The sequence below is a fragment of the Somniosus microcephalus genome, chromosome 8, assembly GCF_052327205.1.
Source record: "Somniosus microcephalus isolate GS21.2 chromosome 8, FLI_Smic_1.0, whole genome shotgun sequence".
Lineage (NCBI taxonomy): Eukaryota > Metazoa > Chordata > Chondrichthyes > Squaliformes > Somniosidae > Somniosus > Somniosus microcephalus.
This window is the reverse complement of record NC_140994.1, coordinates 194,567,883-194,586,597: the sequence shown is the minus strand read 5'-3', so window position 1 is coordinate 194,586,597 and position 18,715 is coordinate 194,567,883. Positions and strand designations below refer to the sequence as shown.

The 18,715-nt window shown below is 44.2% G+C and overlaps 1 protein-coding gene across 4 annotated transcripts in view; it reads right to left on the bottom strand.

The window, feature by feature from the left end:
- Positions 1-10,472: 10,472 nt before the first annotated feature.
- LOC147113998 (matrin-3-like) overlaps positions 10,473-18,715 on the bottom strand; it is a 57,079-nt gene continuing 48,836 nt past the window's right edge. For all 4 annotated transcript variants that reach the window (XM_085995473.1, XM_085995474.1, XM_085995475.1 and 1 more), the window contains exon 16: positions 10,473-13,253. In XM_085995473.1, the coding sequence (XP_085851599.1) occupies positions 13,167-13,253 (87 nt within the window). In that variant the 3' untranslated portion in view covers positions 10,473-13,166. The remainder of the gene's footprint in view (positions 13,254-18,715) is intronic.

Below are 18,715 nucleotides of genomic sequence, written 5' to 3'. Positions count from 1 at the left end.
GACCATCCCTACCACCCTCAGGCGAGCCAGCCCATCTGCAGACTGGGGAGACTATTTCCCTGGAGGGGAGCGGGGGGGGGGAATGCTCTGAGGAGGAACCAGCTCCAGGAACCAGCGGCCTGCAGCAACACAAAGGGGGTAGGGAAGCTCGGGGGCTGTCTCCCCGGAGGGCGAGTCAGGCCGTGAGTGCTGCTGCACAGAGCGCAGAAGAGGTGCGTGCCCTCGCAGAAATGAGCGCTCATGGCTGCAGTGGCAAGGATGCCTGAATCCTTCGAGACACTGGCAAGGAGTGTCCAAGACTTCGGCGCAGCACAGACAAGGAGTGTGCAGGACTTCGGGACAGCACTGGCAAGGAGTGCGTAGGACTTCGGGGCAGCACTGGAAAGGATTGTCCAGGGCTTCACCGAAGCACTGGCACCTGCCACACAAGTGCTGAGTGCTGCCACGCAGTCACTCGCTGGTCTCATGCAGACACAAATTGAGGCCACGCGACCACTGACTGCTACCACCCTCACTGGATCGGGTAGGATTACCCAGGGCCCTTGCAGCACCACAGCAGGCCAGCAATCTGTGGACCAGCCAATTGCTGCGCATGCTGCGGTGCTGCCCCGTCAGAGTGCCAGTGTGTCGGCCGACCAGGGAGCTGCTGTCCGCTCTCAGGATCACAGCATTCCTGATGCCACCACTGGCACGTCTCCACTGCAGCTGCCACCACCTGTAGGACAGACTGCTTCCACCCATGCAGAGTTGGAGCAGTCAGCAGCCGGGCCCTCCAGGCCCAGAGCTCGTCCAGGCCGTCCCTCAGGGGCATCTGCGCTTTCGGACAGTCAGCAGGCCTCCCCCAGCCTTGCTGCAGCCACTGGGGTCCCATTACGGAGGAGCTGCAGGGAGGGAAGGGGCCAATCTCGCAAGCGAAGCAGATCATCATCGAGGGGAAAAAAGTAGAAGGTGCTGCTGATACCTGTTATTTGTAGAAATCAAGGCCGAGGATGCTGGTCTGAATGTTAGTGATGTTTTGGACAGTCTCCCGGGTGTGCGAGTCACTTATGTGGCAGTCTGTTAGTTTTGCTTTCTGTTGCCATTGCTTTGTGATGCTGGAAGGAAGCACATTTTGTAAAATATTTACAATGGCCATGTCTGCTATTTACATTCATTTTGCCCTTCACAGGCTTTGGGGTATCAGAAAGGTTCCATTCCTGCTCTTGGAATGGCAACAAGCATTCCCTGAGAGGGGCCTAGAAGCGACTTCTGATCAGCCTCTGACGGACGGCCCTTCCAGTTTGTGCCTCCTCCTCCTCCTCTGCTGGTGCTTCAATGTCTGGTGGCATTGGCTGGGTACGTAGGATAGCGAGGTTATGCAGCATGCAACATACAACCACGAAGTGGGAGACTCGCTCAGGTGAGTACTGCAGGGCTCCTCCGGAATAGTCCTGACAGCGGAACCGCTGCTTCAGCACGCCGATTGTGTGCTCCACAATGTTCCTCGTCGCCTGATGGCTCGTATTGTAGTGTTCTTCAACAGGGGTGCTGGGCGAACGGAGCGGGGTCATCAGCCACGGGCACAGAGGATAGCCCTTATCCCCGAGAAGCCAGCCTCCTGGGTGAGCCGGGACCTCGAAAAGGTCTGCAACAGAAGTCTGGCGCAGGATGAAGGCGTCGTGGCTGCTGCCAGGGAACTGGGCATTCACTGTGAGGATTAGCTGTCGGTGGTCACAGACCAGCTGGACATTCAAGGAATGGAACCTCTTGCGGTTGCGGAACTCCTCCGCATTCAATACAGGCGCCCGCAAAGCCACGTGCGTGCAGTCAATGGCACCCTGTAGCATGGGGAACTCCGCTATTGCTGTGAAGCCCTCTGCGTGCTCCCGCTGCTTGTCTGGGGTCATTGGGAAGGAGATGTACTGCCGCCTCCTTTTAAACAGGGCATCAGTCACTTGACGGATGCAGCAATGCACCGCGAACTGCGAGATGTTGGCTATGTCCCCAGTTGGGGCCTGAAAGGAGCCGCTTGCGTAGAAGTTTAGGGCAACAGTCATCTGCACAGCCACCGACAGAGATGTCCTGCACCTTATCGGAGGCTGCAGATCTGGCTGAAGCAGGTGGCACAGCTCAGTCACCACCTCCTTTCTAAAGTGCAGCCTTCTGGTACACTGCTCCTCCGACATGTTCATGTAGGAAAACTGCTGTCGGAAAACCCTGGCAGCGTAAGGTCTCATGTGGCGACATCTGTTGGCCCTCCTCCATTTGGCTATGCCTGCCCCTCTCTCCCGGCGTCTCTGTGCCCTCGCAAGATGATTCAGCAGCAGCACGTTCCCCTCTAATGCAGCCCCCATATTAAGTGTGCAAAGAAACTTTCCCCGTTTGAAATGCTCACCAACAGCAAGGTGATGGTCAGAAGGCTGAAGTTCTTCTGCCAGCGCTGGCTCAGTGGTGAAATGGCTCTCAGTGTGCAGCTCTGTAACTCTCGCAGAAGTTGTGATCCAAAAATGGCTGCCGCTTTTATACCACAGCAGTCCCCTTTAAAGAACGCCCCCCCAGCCCAACAGCGACTGGGGAACGTTCCAGGTAAGCTGTCCTTATTAGCGCCAGGCGGAATGGAGGGAGGCGCTACTGAATTTCCAGTCCGGGGCGCCCCAAAGGCATTGCACACTGAAATGACATCATGATCTGCTTGCGCCGGTGAGCGGGCGCAACGGTTTAGCACCGGCCCTAAATACCTGCTCAATATGGGGAGAGGCGCAGGGATCGCAGCGCCCGGGCACTCGTTGGTTATTGCCCCACTTGTCAGCCTCTTTAGGCGCTAACGGGTGGCGCAAACAACCGAATTTCTACCCCTATATCTTTTTCTTTTGGGGCACATGTTTACTCTAGTTGAGTCATTGTTAAGTGATTCCTTTGTTCGTGTGTGTGTGTGTGTGTGTGTGGTCCAGTTGAGCTGAAGACTTGTGGAGCTCCTACAACTCCTGTAAGTTCACTTATGTTACATGCTTAATAAACCATTGATATTCTAACAACTCATGGTTACAGCTATTCTTTAAAGAGGTATCGACAGACTCCCACATTGCACTGTATGACAACCTTCTCGTCAGGACTCCTTAAAGTGCATCGTATGGCAACCTTCTTGCCAGGACTCCCACACTGCATTGCACGACTGCTTCTTTACCACGTCTCTTCAGTACCTTGCACCCTTGTACCGGTCAGCTCTCCCACAAATATCAGGACTCCCATTAAATAGAACCTGATTATACATAAGAAATAGGAGCAGGAGTAGGCCATTCGGCCCCTTGAGCTTCCTCCGCCATTCAATAAGATCATGGCTGATCTGCTCTTGGCCTCAACTCCACTTTTCTGCCTGTTCCCCATAACCCTCGACTCTTCTGTAGTTCAAAAATCTGTCTATCTCAGCCTTGAACATATTCAATGACTCAGTCTCCACAGCTCTCTGGGGTGGAGAATTCCAAAGATTCACACTCCTCAGAAGAAATTCCTCCTCATCTGTTTTAAATGGGCAACCCCTTATTCTGAAACTATGCCCCCTAGTTTGAGATTCTCCCATGAGGGGAAATATCCCCTCAGCATCTACCCTGTCAAGCCTCCTGAGAATCTTATGTTTCAATAAGATCACCTCTCATTCTTCTAAACTCCAATGAGTATAGGCCCAACCTTTCCGCAAAAGGCAACTCCTTCATCCCAGGAATCAACCTTGTGAACCTTCTCTGAACTGCCTCCAATGCAAGTATATCCCTCCTTAAATAAGGAGACCAAAACTGTATGCAGTACTCTAGGTGTGGTCTCACCAATGCCCTGTACAGTTGTAGCAAGACTTCCCTACTTTTATACTCCATCCCCCTTGCAATAAAGCTCAACATTCCATTTGCCTTCCTAATTACTTACTGTACCTGCATGCTAACCTTGTGTTTCATGTACAAGGACACCCAGATCCCTCTGTACCGCAGCATTCTGTCGTCTCTCTCCATTTAAATAATATTTTGCTTTTCTATTCTTCCTACCAAAGAGGATAACCTCACATTTTCCCACATTATACTCCATCTGCCAAATGTTTGCCCACTCACTTACCCTATCTATATCTCTTTGCAGACTCTCTGTCCTCCTCACAACTTGCCTTCCCACCTATCTTTGTATCGTCAGCAAATTTGGCTACAGTACACTCGGTCCCTTCATCCAAGTCATTAATATAGATTGTAAATAGTTGAGGCCCCAGCACAGATCCCTGTGGTACCCCACTAGTTACAGTTTGCCAACCTGAAAATGACCCATTTATCCCGACTTTGTTTTCTGTTAGTTAGCCAATCCTCTATCCACACTAATATATTACACCCAACCCCATGAGCTCTTATCTTGTGCAGTAACCTTTTAGGTGGCACCTTATCAAATGCCTTTTGGAAATCCAAATACAGTACATCTACTGGTTCCCCTTTATCCACCCTGCTCATTACATCCTCAAAGAACTCTAATACATTTGTCAAACACTACTTCCCTTTCATAAAACCATGTTGACTCTGCTTGATTGTATTGTGATTTTCTAAATGTCCTTAATAATGGATTCCAGCATTTTCCCAGTGATATGTTAGGCTAACTGGCCTAGTTTCCTGCTTTCTGTCTCCCTCCTTTCTTGAATTGGGGTGTTACATTTGTGGTTTTCCAATCCACTGGGACCTTTCCAGAATCGAGGGAATTTTGGAAGATTACAATTAATGCATCCACTATCTCTGCAGCCACTTCTTTGAAGACCCCCGGATGCAGGCCATGAGGTCCAGGGGGCTTATCAGCCTTTAGTTTGCCTAGTACTTTTTCTCTAGTGATGATGATGATGATGGAGTTCCTCCCTCCCTTTTGCCCCTCGATTTTCCACTATTATTGGGATGTTTTTACCATGAAGACAGATACAAAATATTTGTTCAAAGTCTCTGCCAGTTCCTCGTTTCCCATTATTAATTCCCCAGTCTCATCCTCTAAGGGACCAATGATTACTTTAGCTACCCCCTTCCTTTTTATAGACTCGTAGAAGCTCTTACTGTCTGTTTTTATATTTTTTGCTAGTTTACTCTCAATCTATTTTTGCCCTCTATTTTTTTAGTTATTCATTGCAAGTTTCTAAAAAATTTCCCAATCTTCTGGCCTACCATTAATCTTCGCAACATTGTATGTCTTTTCTTTCAATTTGATACCCTCCTTAGTTAGCCACAGATGGTTCATCCTTCTCATAGTTTATTCAGAGTTATGAAGTATCTCCTTAAAAGTTTGCCACTGCTTATCTACCGTCTTACCTTTTAATCTATTTTCCCAGTCCACTTTAGCCAACTCTGCCTTCATACCTTGGTAAATGCCTTTATTTAAGTTTAAAACACTAGTTTCAGACCCAAGTTTCTCACCCTCAAACACAATGTGAAATTCTATCATGTTATGATTACTCTTCCCTAGAGGATCTTTTACTGTGAAATCATTAATTAATCCTGTCTCATTACCCATTACCAGATCTAAAATAGCCTGTTCTGTTTGGTTCCACAACATATTGTTCTAAGAAACTGTCCTGAATACTCTATGAACTCGTCCTCAAGACTACCTTTGCCAATTTGATTTGTCCAATCTATATGAAGATTAAAATCGCCCACGATTATTGCAGTACCTTTCTTACAAGCCCCCATTATTTCTTGATTTGTACTCTGTCCTTCAGTGTAGCTACTATTAAGGGGCCTATAGACTACTCCCACCAGTGGCTTCTTTCCCTTATTTATTATCTCCACCCAAACTGATTCTATATCCTGAACTTCTGAGCCAAGATAATTTCTCACTAGTGTACTGATCTCATCCTTTATTAACATAGCTACCCCACCTCCTTCCCCTTTCTGCCTATCCTTCCAAAATGTCAAATACCCCTGAATATTCAATTCCCAGCCTTAGTCACCTTGCAACCACGTCACTGTAATGGCTATCACATCATACCCATTTATTTCTATTTGTGCTGTCAATTCATCGATCTTTATCTGAATGCACACAGCATTCGTAACAAGAGCCTTTAATTTTGACTTTTTACCATTTTCCCCTACTCTGACCCTATTTGCTGGAGCATTCTTATGCTTGTACGCTCTGGCCCTTCCCGTCACACTCTGGTTATCATTACCCCTATCGCTACTCTACACTATTACCTTGTCCTCTCTCTTTAACTTCCTAAGTTTCCCCTCACTTGAACCCTCCCACCCCCACAATTTAGTTTAAAACCCTATCTACAGCCCTAGTTATTCAATTTGCCAGGACACTGGTCCCAGCACAGTTCAAGTGAAGCCCGTCCCATTGGAACAGCACCCACCCCCCTTTTCCCCAGTGCTGGTGTCAGTACCCCATGAATCAAAACCTATTTCTCCCACATCAATCATTGAGCCACACATTCAACTCTGATCTTATTGACCCTATTCCAATTTGCTCGTGACTCAGGTAGTAATCCAGAGATTATTACCTTTGCGGTTCTGCCTTTTAATTTAGCCCCGAGCTGCTCATACTCCCTCAGCAGAACCTCTTTCTTAGTCCTACCTATGACAATGGTACATACGTGGACCATGACAACTGGATCCTTCACCTCCCACTCCAAGCTCCTCTCCAGCCCCAAGGTGATGTCCTTAACCCTGGCAGGCAACACAGCCTTCTGGACTCTCGCTCTCAGCTTGAGAGAACAGTGTCTATCCCCCTAACTATACTGTCCCCTACCACGACGACATTCCTTTTTACTCCCCCAATCTGAATGGCACCCTGTACCACGGTGCTGTGGTCAGTTTGCTCATCCTCCCTGCAGTCCCTGCTCTCTTCCACATAGGCTGCAAGAACCTCATATCTGTTGGACAAGTATAATGGCTGAGGCTCCTCCAATGCTACCTTCTGGATCCCCATACCTGCCTCACTAGTAATCACACCCTCCTGTCCCTGACCACAGACCAAATCTGAAGTATTTAACCTAAGGGGTGTGACTGCCTCCTGGAACAAAAAGTGTCCAGGTAACTTTCTCCCTCCCTGATGTATCGCAGTGTCCGAAGCTCAGTCTTCAGCTCATCAACTCGAGCCGAAGTTCCTCAAGATGCAGATGTGGTTGCTGTGGATCACACTGGGGTCTCCCCCAATTTAATCTGATAGAAAAGACAGGGTAAGGATAATCCTTTTTACCACAGCTGCCAAGGGAGTGAATGGGACAATGACACTTTAAATTACAAATATGACCACAAATTGGATATAACAGAGGCTCTCCTGCTAACATTCATGAATTATTTGGAGCAAGGCACTTCTTGCAAGATAAAATTAGCTGATATTAAGCTACAGTGTATGCCAAAATGACAAGCATGAAAAAGGGACCTGTATAAGTTTTTTTTTTAAATGTGCATTTAAATAGCACCTTTCACGACTACCGGACATCCCAAAAGCGCTTTACAGCCAATGAAGTACTTTTGAAGTGTAGTCACTGTTGTAATGTAGGAAACGCGGCAGCCAAACACAGCAAGCTCCCACAAACTGCAATGTGATAATGACCAGATAATATGTTAGTGATGTTGATTGAGGGATAAATATTGGCCAGAACTCCCCTGCTCTTCTTCAAAATAGTGCCATGGAATCTTTTGCATCCACCCGAGAGAAAGACAGCGCCTCATTGTAAAGTCTCATCCGAAAGACGGCACCTCCAACGACGCAGCACTTCCTCAGTACTGCACTGGAGTGTCAGCCTAGATGTTTGTGCTCAAGTGGCTGGAACCCACAACCTTCTGACTCAGGCAAGGGTGCTACCAACAAACCACAACTGACACTATTAAGTGGATTGTCAAAGCAGTATTAAATGGATCAGAATAGGGATGAATATAAGATAACCCACATTGGAACAGGGGACATGAAACATTGATATAATACTGCCCTACAGGAAAGGGTGAATTCTGAGCAGTCATTGGTACAATCCAGTCAATCTGAAGCTATTACAGATGAGGCTAAGCATGTGCTAGGGTGTATTTTTGACTGTGAGGTATTATGGAGTGTCCTCCTCAAATTCAGCTGCCTTCAAGTTTGTCACTAACCTCCGCCTGCTTCACGACGACATGCAAGCCGTGATCCTGACCAATGGTTCCACCACAGACCCAATTCACGTACGAACCGGGGTCAAGCAAGGCTGTCTCATCGCACCAACGCTCTTCTCAATCTTCCTTGCTGCAATGCTCCATCTCACCCTCAGTAAGCTCCCTACTGGAGTGGAGCTAATTTACAGAACAAACGGGAAACTGTTCAACTTCCGTCGCCTCCAGTCCCGATCCAAGGTCGTCCCATCCGGTCGTCGAATTACAGTATGCAGACGATGCTTGCGTCTGCGCTCACTCGGAGGTCGAACTCCAAACTATCGTAAACACCTTCACCGAAGCATACGAGAGTATGGGCCTTACACTAAACATCCGTAAGACAAAGGTCCTCTACCAACCTGCCCCTGCCACACAGTGCTGCCCGATTATCAAAATCCACAAGGCCTTGGACAACGTGGAGCACGTTCCATACCTCGGGAGCCTACTGTCAACAAGGGTAGATGTCGACGATGAAGTCCAACGCCGCCTGCAGAGTGCTAGTGCAGCCTTTGGTCGCCTGAGGAAGAGAGTGTTTGAAGACCAGGACCTCAAACCCGGCACTAAGCTCATGGTCTACAGGGCAGCAGTGATACCTACCCTGCTGTATGCCTCAGAGACATGGACCATGTACAGCAGGCACCTCAAAGCAATGGAGAGGTACCACCAACGCTGCCTCCGCAAGATCCTGCAAGTCCATTGGCAGGATAGGCGCACCGACGTCAGTGTTCTTGCTCAGGCCAACATCCCCAGCATCGAAGCTCTGACCACACTCAATCAGCTCCGATGGACGGGTCACATTGTCCGCGTGCCCGATACGAGACTCCCAAAACAAGTGCTCTACTCGGAGCTCCGGCACGGCAAGAGAGAGCCCCAGGTGGACAGAGGAAACGCTTCAAGGACACCCTCAAAGCCTCATTGAAAAAGTGCAACATCCCCACCGACACCTGGGAATCCCTGGCCCAAAACCGCACAAAGTGGAGAAGCATCCGGGAAGGCGCCGAACACCTCGAGTCTCTTCGCCGGGAGCAAGCGGAAGCCAAGCGCAAGCAGTGCATGTCAACCCAAGCACCCCACCCACCCGCCCCTTCAACCACCGTCTGCCCCACCTGTGACAGAGACTGTAGGTCCCGCATTGGACTAATCAGCCACCTGCGAGCTCATTTTTAATGTGGAAGCAAGTCATCCTCAGTGCCGAGGGACTGCCTAAGAAGGTGTATTTTAAAGGCAATAAACTAAAAATTAAAGCAACTTAACCTTATATAGATCATTAGTGAGACCACATTTGGAATATTGTGTTAATTTTTGGGAATTCTATCTCCAAAATGGTGTCGATGCACTCAAAGGTTCAACAAAGTGACCAAAATGATCACAGGAGTTGGTACTCCTAGTTGTACAAAGGCTTGCAGAACACAACTTTTCATTAGAGAAAACAAGAAACAGATATGATGCTGAAAGAAATAAATGCAAGCAGGCTATGAGGGAATACATGGAATAAAAACCCAACTAAAAGGTAGTTACTATCTCAATTAAAATCTTCAAACGCAATCATAATTGGGAATAGACATTTGCTTTGTGTAACATGAAAATGTGAAATGACCAGCGATGAATAGGTGTATTCTGGAATTTTGTTTGATTTACCTGAATTTGGGGAGAAACTTTGTAGAACTTTTCCTCAGAAGGTACAATGGAGTTGGGTATAGTCCACAATAAGCAATTATGTAAATGGAATGGCCTTTTCTTATTTCATGCTTTATTCAGGTGATGCACATATGGCTGGGCTACTCAATAAACCTTGGCTGAATTACCCACTTTTGGCACACAAGGCTCAGGCGTGGCAACAGATCCTGTAAGGTCAGTCTGCCCTAGTATTACAAATGGCACTGAGGTGAACTGTTCAGCACCCTTCTAGCCCTTCTAACACAAATGGAATATACAAGATCCTTTTTGTCATGCACCTCTTCCATAGTGAACACAGTTTTGAAGTCAACAGATACTGTGAACATCAGGATCAGAAATGAACTTGCTGATGCTCCAATCTTGAACCTCTCACTAAATATATTTATGTAGTAGGAAAGATCTCAACAAACTTTTCAGAAATCATAATGTAGCCAATTGAAATTTGACCTGATTGCAGTGAAATTATTTGTTACTGCTACAAGCTTGACCCATCAGGAAATTCAGAGGAAAACACAATATTGACAGCCTACAGGTGGTAATTTGTGAAATAAACTCAGTCACAACACAAGGGTTAACAAATCTAACCTCAAAAGTGAGCTAGTCCTGAAAAACCTACATTACACACAATTGTTTTTACTTTGATAAAGAACTTATTTTAACTTAAAGATTCCATTAAAGGCAGAGAAATTCAAGTGATCATAGAAACCTGGAGCTTTATTTGAACATAAAAGTGTTACAAAACTACTTGTTTCTACTCAAACCAAAACATAACTGCAGCTTTCACACATTGCTGCCTCTTGATTAAAGCTGCAGTGCTTGACACAATTTTCTTTGTTAAACACACTTGGCTGCATATACTGTATTCTGTTCAGACAAGACACCTTCATTAGCAAACTTAATCCCCTGGAAGCATTTATTACTCCACACCCATGCAGGATATACTTGCCAAGAAAGCACAACTCCCAGTATGTCATATATGTGTAAGGTAACTAACCAAAACATTTGTCCACATTGCAGGTTATCCACATCTAAAATAGATACTAACATTAAAACATACCACCCAAAAAAGACTTAAAATTGGTGATAGCTGCTAAAAGCAAAAGGGACAGCAAGGTACACTCACTTCAGTGACAGGATTATCAGCACACTATGCCAATGGAATCCTGGTCCGACAGTAATCTTAAGTCAATCACAAATGATTTATTAAGAACTATTTACAGCAGAATCTGTTTATATGCAGTAAGTTGGGTCAAAGAGTTGCTCACAATCACTTGTACGTAACAAGACTATAACAGAGCAAGTCAAGGACCAACTGGGCCACAATACGGAATTTTTGGGGAACTTTTCAGATCTTGCATATACAGGAAACTTTTATCCGGAGGTTGTATGTCCGGAAACCTCGATCTAACGGCAGAAATCAGCAGCCATTTTGTTAGATTTTTTTTCTTCTAGCATTTTTTTTTTATATAAAACAGTCAAGTCTCTGGAAAGCCTCTCTGAAGCTGTTGCTAAGCTACAGAGACGCTTCCAAGGTACGGGCCGACTGTTTACAAGCTGTTGCTAAGCAACAGTGTTTGTTGTCAGATACGGAGATGAAAACCTCCGTATCCTTCAACATTAGCGCTGGTCTGTCCGGAAGTTTTCATAGATCGGCATCACACCGGTCCCGTCGGTGCCGGATATCGCGAAGTTTCTTGTAAGTGGATCATTTGGTATTTTACAAAAACATTGTATTTAGATGCTTAGTACCTATATGGTCAACTAACAAAACCAATTATGCATCATCTGCAAGCAGTTTCTGAAGATGTGTGTGGGGGTGGTTGGTAGCTAATTACTGCAGGTTGGTTTGTACAGCTGGATCAAAGAACAATGTACAAGGAAGGCAAAGGTAACTTCAGGTTACTCAAGAGAAACAGATTTAAATACACAATTCCTTTTCTGCAATATTATTCCTATTTGTGTAATATTGATATAACTACATTCTAAATAACAAGTAAAAACTTCAAACTAGTTTTTAATGAAAATAAATTGTGGTGATTCTGCAGGGATTATGATTAATGTTTAATATAAAAAACTTAGTATCACTCATATTTTCTGATCATTTCTCATCTAGCCAGCATTTGTCTTTAAAGTCACAACATTAGCAGATGTCCCCATAAGTATGAAAAGTTCAATCTATCTTGGCTACTTATAATTTAGATGGTCAGAATCTTTGTCGTAACAGAAATTGCTTTAGTTACTTTTACCAGTTTTGGTAGGCTAACTTGTATTTTGTTGGAAAAGTTGAAGAGAAAAAGCCAAGTGGTGAGCTGGTCAATATGTAATACAGCCCATCAACCGCAGCACAAGTGAGGCACTGTGGGAACAAGACATAAGCAAAACTGTTCATATGCCTTTAGTGATATTTGTTTTGTATGGCTTTTATTTTAAAAATGGGCTTTTTGTTATAAAGCAGTGGTGCTATTCATATGCAGGGCTGTGGTACACAGTAGATTTTTTAAAAATTACAATATTTGATGAACACACAAAACCTGGCTGCTCATAATGTCCCCCTCCCACAAAAGAATGACAAAATCAGTTCAATAAAAAAAAAACCTAAAATGTATTTTTGGCCTTCACTTTTACCAGCTGAGCAGCTGACACTTTCAGTATTATTTGTACAATCTGTAGTTATTTCAGCATAGCCCAGCACATTACTCCACATATTTACCAAACAGCTTTTCGACCATTTTTATGGTTCACACACATGGCCAAATCAACATTCTACATCCCTTCCTTCCACTTTTCCATCCTGCTGTGGTGCAATTTTCAATAAGGACACGAGTATACTGCAACACTGAACAAGTGAACACCGTAGACATTTCCTTCTAGAAATTTCAGTTATAATGTAGTTAGTCCTAAAAAAACTTTAGACTTTAATGAAGCAACAAAATTGAACATTTGCCAAATCTTTTCAACCTATTACCATACAAAAATAATTGACGTCCACAGCTTTTGATAAAATAGCCCTACTGCATGGTACTTTTGCAAAAAAAAAACATGTTTTGGACCAAAGATCACTCAATTTAAAAAAAAAAAGGGCCCAACAATAACTGATATTTCTGACAATAACACAGAAGGCCATCAATCCCCACTGCATCAATGTTCCTAGAAATTTAAACTACTTTTCCTCCAAGAAACATTTTTCTATTTAACGATTACAATTACTGCAAACAAAAATGTGATCACTGTTGGCCTTCCATTCATGCATGTCTGTACACTGCAATATTAAGACATCCCTAAACATTGTTGGAAGGACAAAAGAAAAATAACTAAAGATATTAGCAAACTATAAGGATGGCCAGCTAGTTGGTTAGATGAGGTTATAAACTAGCAACACTGGAATCTTCATTGGTCATTCGGTTCTTCAATCTGCACTTCAGGATTTTCTTCCGTTTTAATCTTACGGTACTCTGCTTGCTTGTCCAACATTTTCTTTAAAATAAAAGAGAATTAGTGCAGCAACACCACCATGGTTCTCAACATTTAAACAACTGGGTTTAACAAGAAGACTGTAAGGAGCTAAATTTGAGAAAATAATCAAGTTCTTTAAGCATCGGTTATTCAGGTCAAGGTACAGGAAACTCTCTTTTAACCGGCACCTAAATATCCGGAAATCTCTCAACCGGCAAAATTCAGGAGTAGGTTCAGGTAGGTTTTACTATATATTAGTGGCCGTGTAACCAGGGTTCCTGCACCTGTGGCTATGCAACAGGGACTCCTGGATCTGTGGCCGTATAACCGGGGCTCCTGCACCTGTGGCCGTGTACGGGGCTTTCGTACTTTGCTAAGTATACCTCTCTGTAATCCGGACTTTTTGATCAACCGGCACCACGCCGGTCCCGGATAAAAAAAAGTTTCCTGTATAATACTTGCTTCCCCTCTAATCTCACATCCCTCTACTCCTCAGTCAAGCGGGGATCTGTGTTCATTTTTGAATGCTTCAACTGAACTCACAATCAGTGCATTGGGTGGCACTCTCTTTTCAGAAGTTAGTTCAGAGTGAAGCCATTACTCATCAAATTAAACTTAATTTTCAGTATGCAAATTGTTAAAAAAAATATACATTCCTGTTTTCCATCAGTTATGCAAAATGTTTATATATACACACATGGATTGTAAATATATTTAATGATTGTTCATTTGTGATACTTTCACCAACCGGCATGAGTAGTATTATTCAGTCACGCATTAAATATTGCTGACTAACATTTTAAGAAACTAAACTATAAAGCATCTTGAAAATATAGATTTCTTGCCTAGTAAGATTGCTGTTCTTCGAATGGAAACACGGTCCACAAACTATGAGGACAAATCCGTATTACAAACAGGGAAAATTGCAGAAGCAAGTCCCATTCAGATGGCAAAAATCAGTCTCGTTACTACCTTTCATACCATGTAATAGGTGCCAACAAACCTTCAGAGAGGTTCTTTCATTTCCCAAAAGCAAGCAAGCAGCACACAACAAAAGCACTTCAAATCATAGGGTAAAATAATTTTGGTAATATATGGAACTTGCAATTCAGTTGTGTGGTATGCTTTCCATTTGAAGACTGGGGACAGACTGGGTGCCGATCCTACCTAAATTATGGGCAAATCTGACAGAGCAGGTCCATTTTTAGAAAACGGGTGCAACAATGCTTAATAAATTATACAAGCATATGGCACCGTTAAAAATATTTTGAATTCTAAAACCTTTGAAGCAAGCCAAAGAAATGGCGGTGGCGTGTGCAGAATAAACATGAGCAATCCTGAGTGTTCACCCCCCTCCCACTGATTTACAACAGAAATTGTACTTTAGCTATTTCGCAAGCCTCCAAAAGCTAAAATTGAACTTAAGCTCAGGCCTCAAATATTGCTCTATCCTAGTTTGTGTTGTGGTATAGTCCAGCATCAATCCCTGGAGTTTACTCATCACTCTGGGCCTTTCACGAAGATTAGTGAATGGCTATGTGTTATGAATCAACATAGTTTCATACAAACTCATTTGCCCCCTAAGTTCAGGACCTAGACTACCAACCACTTGGTGCCATGATCACACAAATTTTCCACATTTCTAAATGAATCTGGAGACAATTAAGTGTAATCTCAGAGACCCTTAAATAACAGAGGGTGGAAATCCACTGATGCCACACGGGAAAAAGCTTGTTTTATGTCTGAGGTTTAAACAAAGATAAAAGGACCTGGCAGGAACAGCATCAGTTCTGTGAATCTCACCATCAAACTTTTCTCATTTAGTCCAGCTATTGCAGGTTCTCCTTACAGCCGTTAAAAAACTTCAATATGGGTAATGGGAGACTTTTCTCTAAAGTAGTCCAGGTTCCTCGTGGCTTCATGATGAAAAGGAAAGTCTTAGTGTGGTACTTAACCATACCCACTAAAGCTGTTCCAGGTTCAATCCTTTGACTGTGTGGCGTTAACTGGTCTACACTGGGCCAGTAGTGAATGGCTCATCATCCTGGGATAAGGGGCAAAAATAATTTGCTTTCCCACTTCAGACTGCTGTCGAAAGGTCGGATAGAAATACCTGTGTGGATGTTGAGCAAGTATCCAATCTTACTCAGCTGTGATATCCTGATGATTGACTAATCTAACGACACTCACTGCTTCCAGGCCGACATGATGAATGGATCACTGGATGAGGTGCCAGAAGACAACTGAAGCCCACAAATTGTAACCCTTGGAATGGGGAGAAATCAAGTATACTCAACAATTGGACCATCAAGATGAAGCTAGCTAATTGCTGGATGTTACATCTGGCTATCCAACTGAGATCCCTTGTGAGGGAATATGATTAGAGTGGAAGGACTTCCTCAGCCAGTATGTTGCAAGATGAAATGAAGGAGGGAGAACCAAAGGGGAGCTAAAAGGAAATAGGTGTGGAGAAAAACAAACCAGAAATCAAGCCCTGCAACTCAGTCAGGAAACAGAACTGGACAATCGCATGCTTGCAAAGACACTAAGTTATAGAATCAAATTCCTTCTGTGCCATTTACAAGACTGTACCCACTTTGGTGGTGCAAATAGGATTTTTTTGAATCCCTTGTACATGTGGTTAGATAGCATTGTATATTTCAATCATAGAATCATAGAATGATAGCATAGATCTGGACATTCCTGCCATCATGCCTGTGTCGGCCCTTTGGTAGAGTTATCCAATTAGTCCCACTCCCCTGCTCGTTCCCCATAGCCCTGTAAGCTTTTCCCCCCCTTCAAGTATTTATCCAATTCCCTTTTGAAAGTTACTACTGAATCTGCTTCCACCGCCCTTTCAGCCAGTGCATTCTAGATCACAACTCACTGTGCAAAAAAATGTTCCCTCATGTCACCTCTGGTTCGTTTGCCGATCACCTTAAATCCATGACCTCTGGGTACCGACCTCTCTGCCACTGGAAACAGTTTCTCCTTATTTACTCATCAAAATCGTTCATAATTTTGAACACGTCTATTAAATCTCCTCTGCTCCAAGGAGAACAACCCCAGCTTCTCCAGTCTCTTCATATAACTGAAGTCCCTCATAAGAACATAAGTAGGAGGAGCAGGCCATACAGCCCCTCGAGCCTGCCTCATTCATTATCATGGCTTATCTCCTACTTCAACTCCACTTTCATGCCCATATCCCTTGATTTCTTTAGTGTCCAAAAATCTACCAATCTCCATCTTGAATATACTCGACAACTGAGCATCCACAGCTCTGAGGTAGAGAATTCCAAAGATTCACAATGCTCTAAGTGAAGAAATTTCTCCACATCTCAGTCCTAAATGGCTGACCCCTTATCCTGAGACCCCTAGTTCTAGACTCTCCAGCCAGGGAAAACAGCCTTTCAGCATCTACCCTGTTAATCCCTCTCAGAATTTTATACATTTCAATTAGATCACCTCTCATTCTTCTAAACTCCAGAGAATATAGTCCCATTCTACTCAATCTCTCCTCATAGGACAACCCTCTCATCCCTGGTACCATTCTAGTAAATCTCTTCTGCACCCTCTCTATGGCCTTGACATCCTTCCTAAAGTGTGGTGCCCAGAATTGAACACAATGCTCCAGCTTAGTGTTTTATAAAGGTTTAACAGAACGTCTTTGCTTCTGTACACTACGCCTCTATTAATAAAGCCAAGAATCCCATATACAGGTACCGGGTTCTCCACTTGTCCTGCCACCCTCAAAGATTTATGTCTCTCTGTTCCAGCACCCCCTTTAAAATTGTACCATTGAGTTTATATAGCCTCTCCTCATTCTTTCTACCAAAATGTATCACCTCACACTTCTCTGTTAAATTTCATCTGTCATGTGTCTGTCCATTTCACCAGTCTACGTCCTCCTGAAATCTGTTATTATTCTCCTTATTGTTTACTGTGTCAGCTGTGGCTCTGTGGGTAGCACACTCGCCTCCGAGTCAGAAGGTTGTGGGTTTAAGTCCCACTCCAGGGACTTGAGCACATAAAGCTAGGCTGACACTCCAGTGCAGTGGACTGTCGGAGGTGCCGTCTTTCGGATGAGACGTTAAACCGAGGCCCCGTCTGCTCTCTCAGGTGGACGTAAAAGATCCCACGGCACTATTTCAAGAAGAGTAGGGGAGTTATCCCTGGTGTCCTGGTCAATATTTATCCCTCAACCAACATAACAAAAACAGATTATCTGGTCATTATCACATTGTTGTTTGTGGGACCTTGCTGTGTGCAAATTGGCTGCCGCGTTTCTCACACTACAACAGTGACTCCACTACAAAAGTACTTCACTGACTGTAAAGCGCTTTGAGCCAACCGGTAGTCATGAAAGGCGCTATATAAATGCAAGTCTTTCTTCTTACAGTTCTGAGTTTTGTAACATCTGCAAACTTTGAAATTATGCCCTGTATACCAAAGTCCAGGTCATTTAATACACATCAAAGAGAGTAGTGGCCCTAATACTGACTCCTGGGAAACACCACTGTATACATCCCTCCAGTCTGAAACCTCACCACTACCTCGTTTTCTGGCCCTTAGCCAATTTTGTATCCACGCTGACACTGTCCCTTTAATCCCATTGGTTTTAATTTAGCTAACAAGTCTATTATGTGGTACTCTGTCAAAAGTAGCTTTAAAAGTTCTTTTCCATATCAACCACACTGCCCTCATCAACCCTCTCCACTACTTCGTCAAAGAACTCAAACCAAGTTAGTCAAACACAATTTGCCTTTAACAAATCCATGCTGACTTTCATTTATTAGCCTATACTTTTCCAAGTTTATCCCCCTCCCCTTTTTTTGTTTAAATGTGGTGCAAACATTTTCAATCCTCCAGCACCACCTCCATGTTTAAAGGAGGATTGGAAGATTGTGGCCAGAGCCTCCGCAATTTCCACCCTTACTTCCATCAGTAACCTAGGATGCATCCCATCCGGACCAAATGACTTTTCTACTTTGAGTACTGCAACCTTTTAAGTAACTCCTCTTGATCTTTTTATCCTATCCAATTTCTCTACTACTTCCTCCTTTACCGCTACAATTTGCATCCATCTTCACCAGAGAGGAAGATGCTGCCAAGTACTCAGTTAGTACCTCAGCCATGCCATCTGCCTCCACAAGAGCTCCTTTTTGGTCCTGAACCGGCCCCACCCTTCATTTGACTACCCTTTTACTCTGTGTTTATAAAACACTTTTGAATTCCCTTTTGTTAGCTGATTAGCTATTCTCATACTTTGCCCCTCTCATTCCCTTTTTTAGATCTCCTCTAAGTTCTGTATTCAGCTTGGTTGTCCACTATGTTATGAACCTTAGATTTGTCATGAATCTCCTTTTTTGTTTCATTTTAATCTCTATAGCCTTAGTCATCCAGGGGGCTCGAGCTTTGGATGCCCTTCCTTTCCCCCTAGTGGGAATGTGTCTACTCTATACCCAAACCATCTCCTCTTTAAA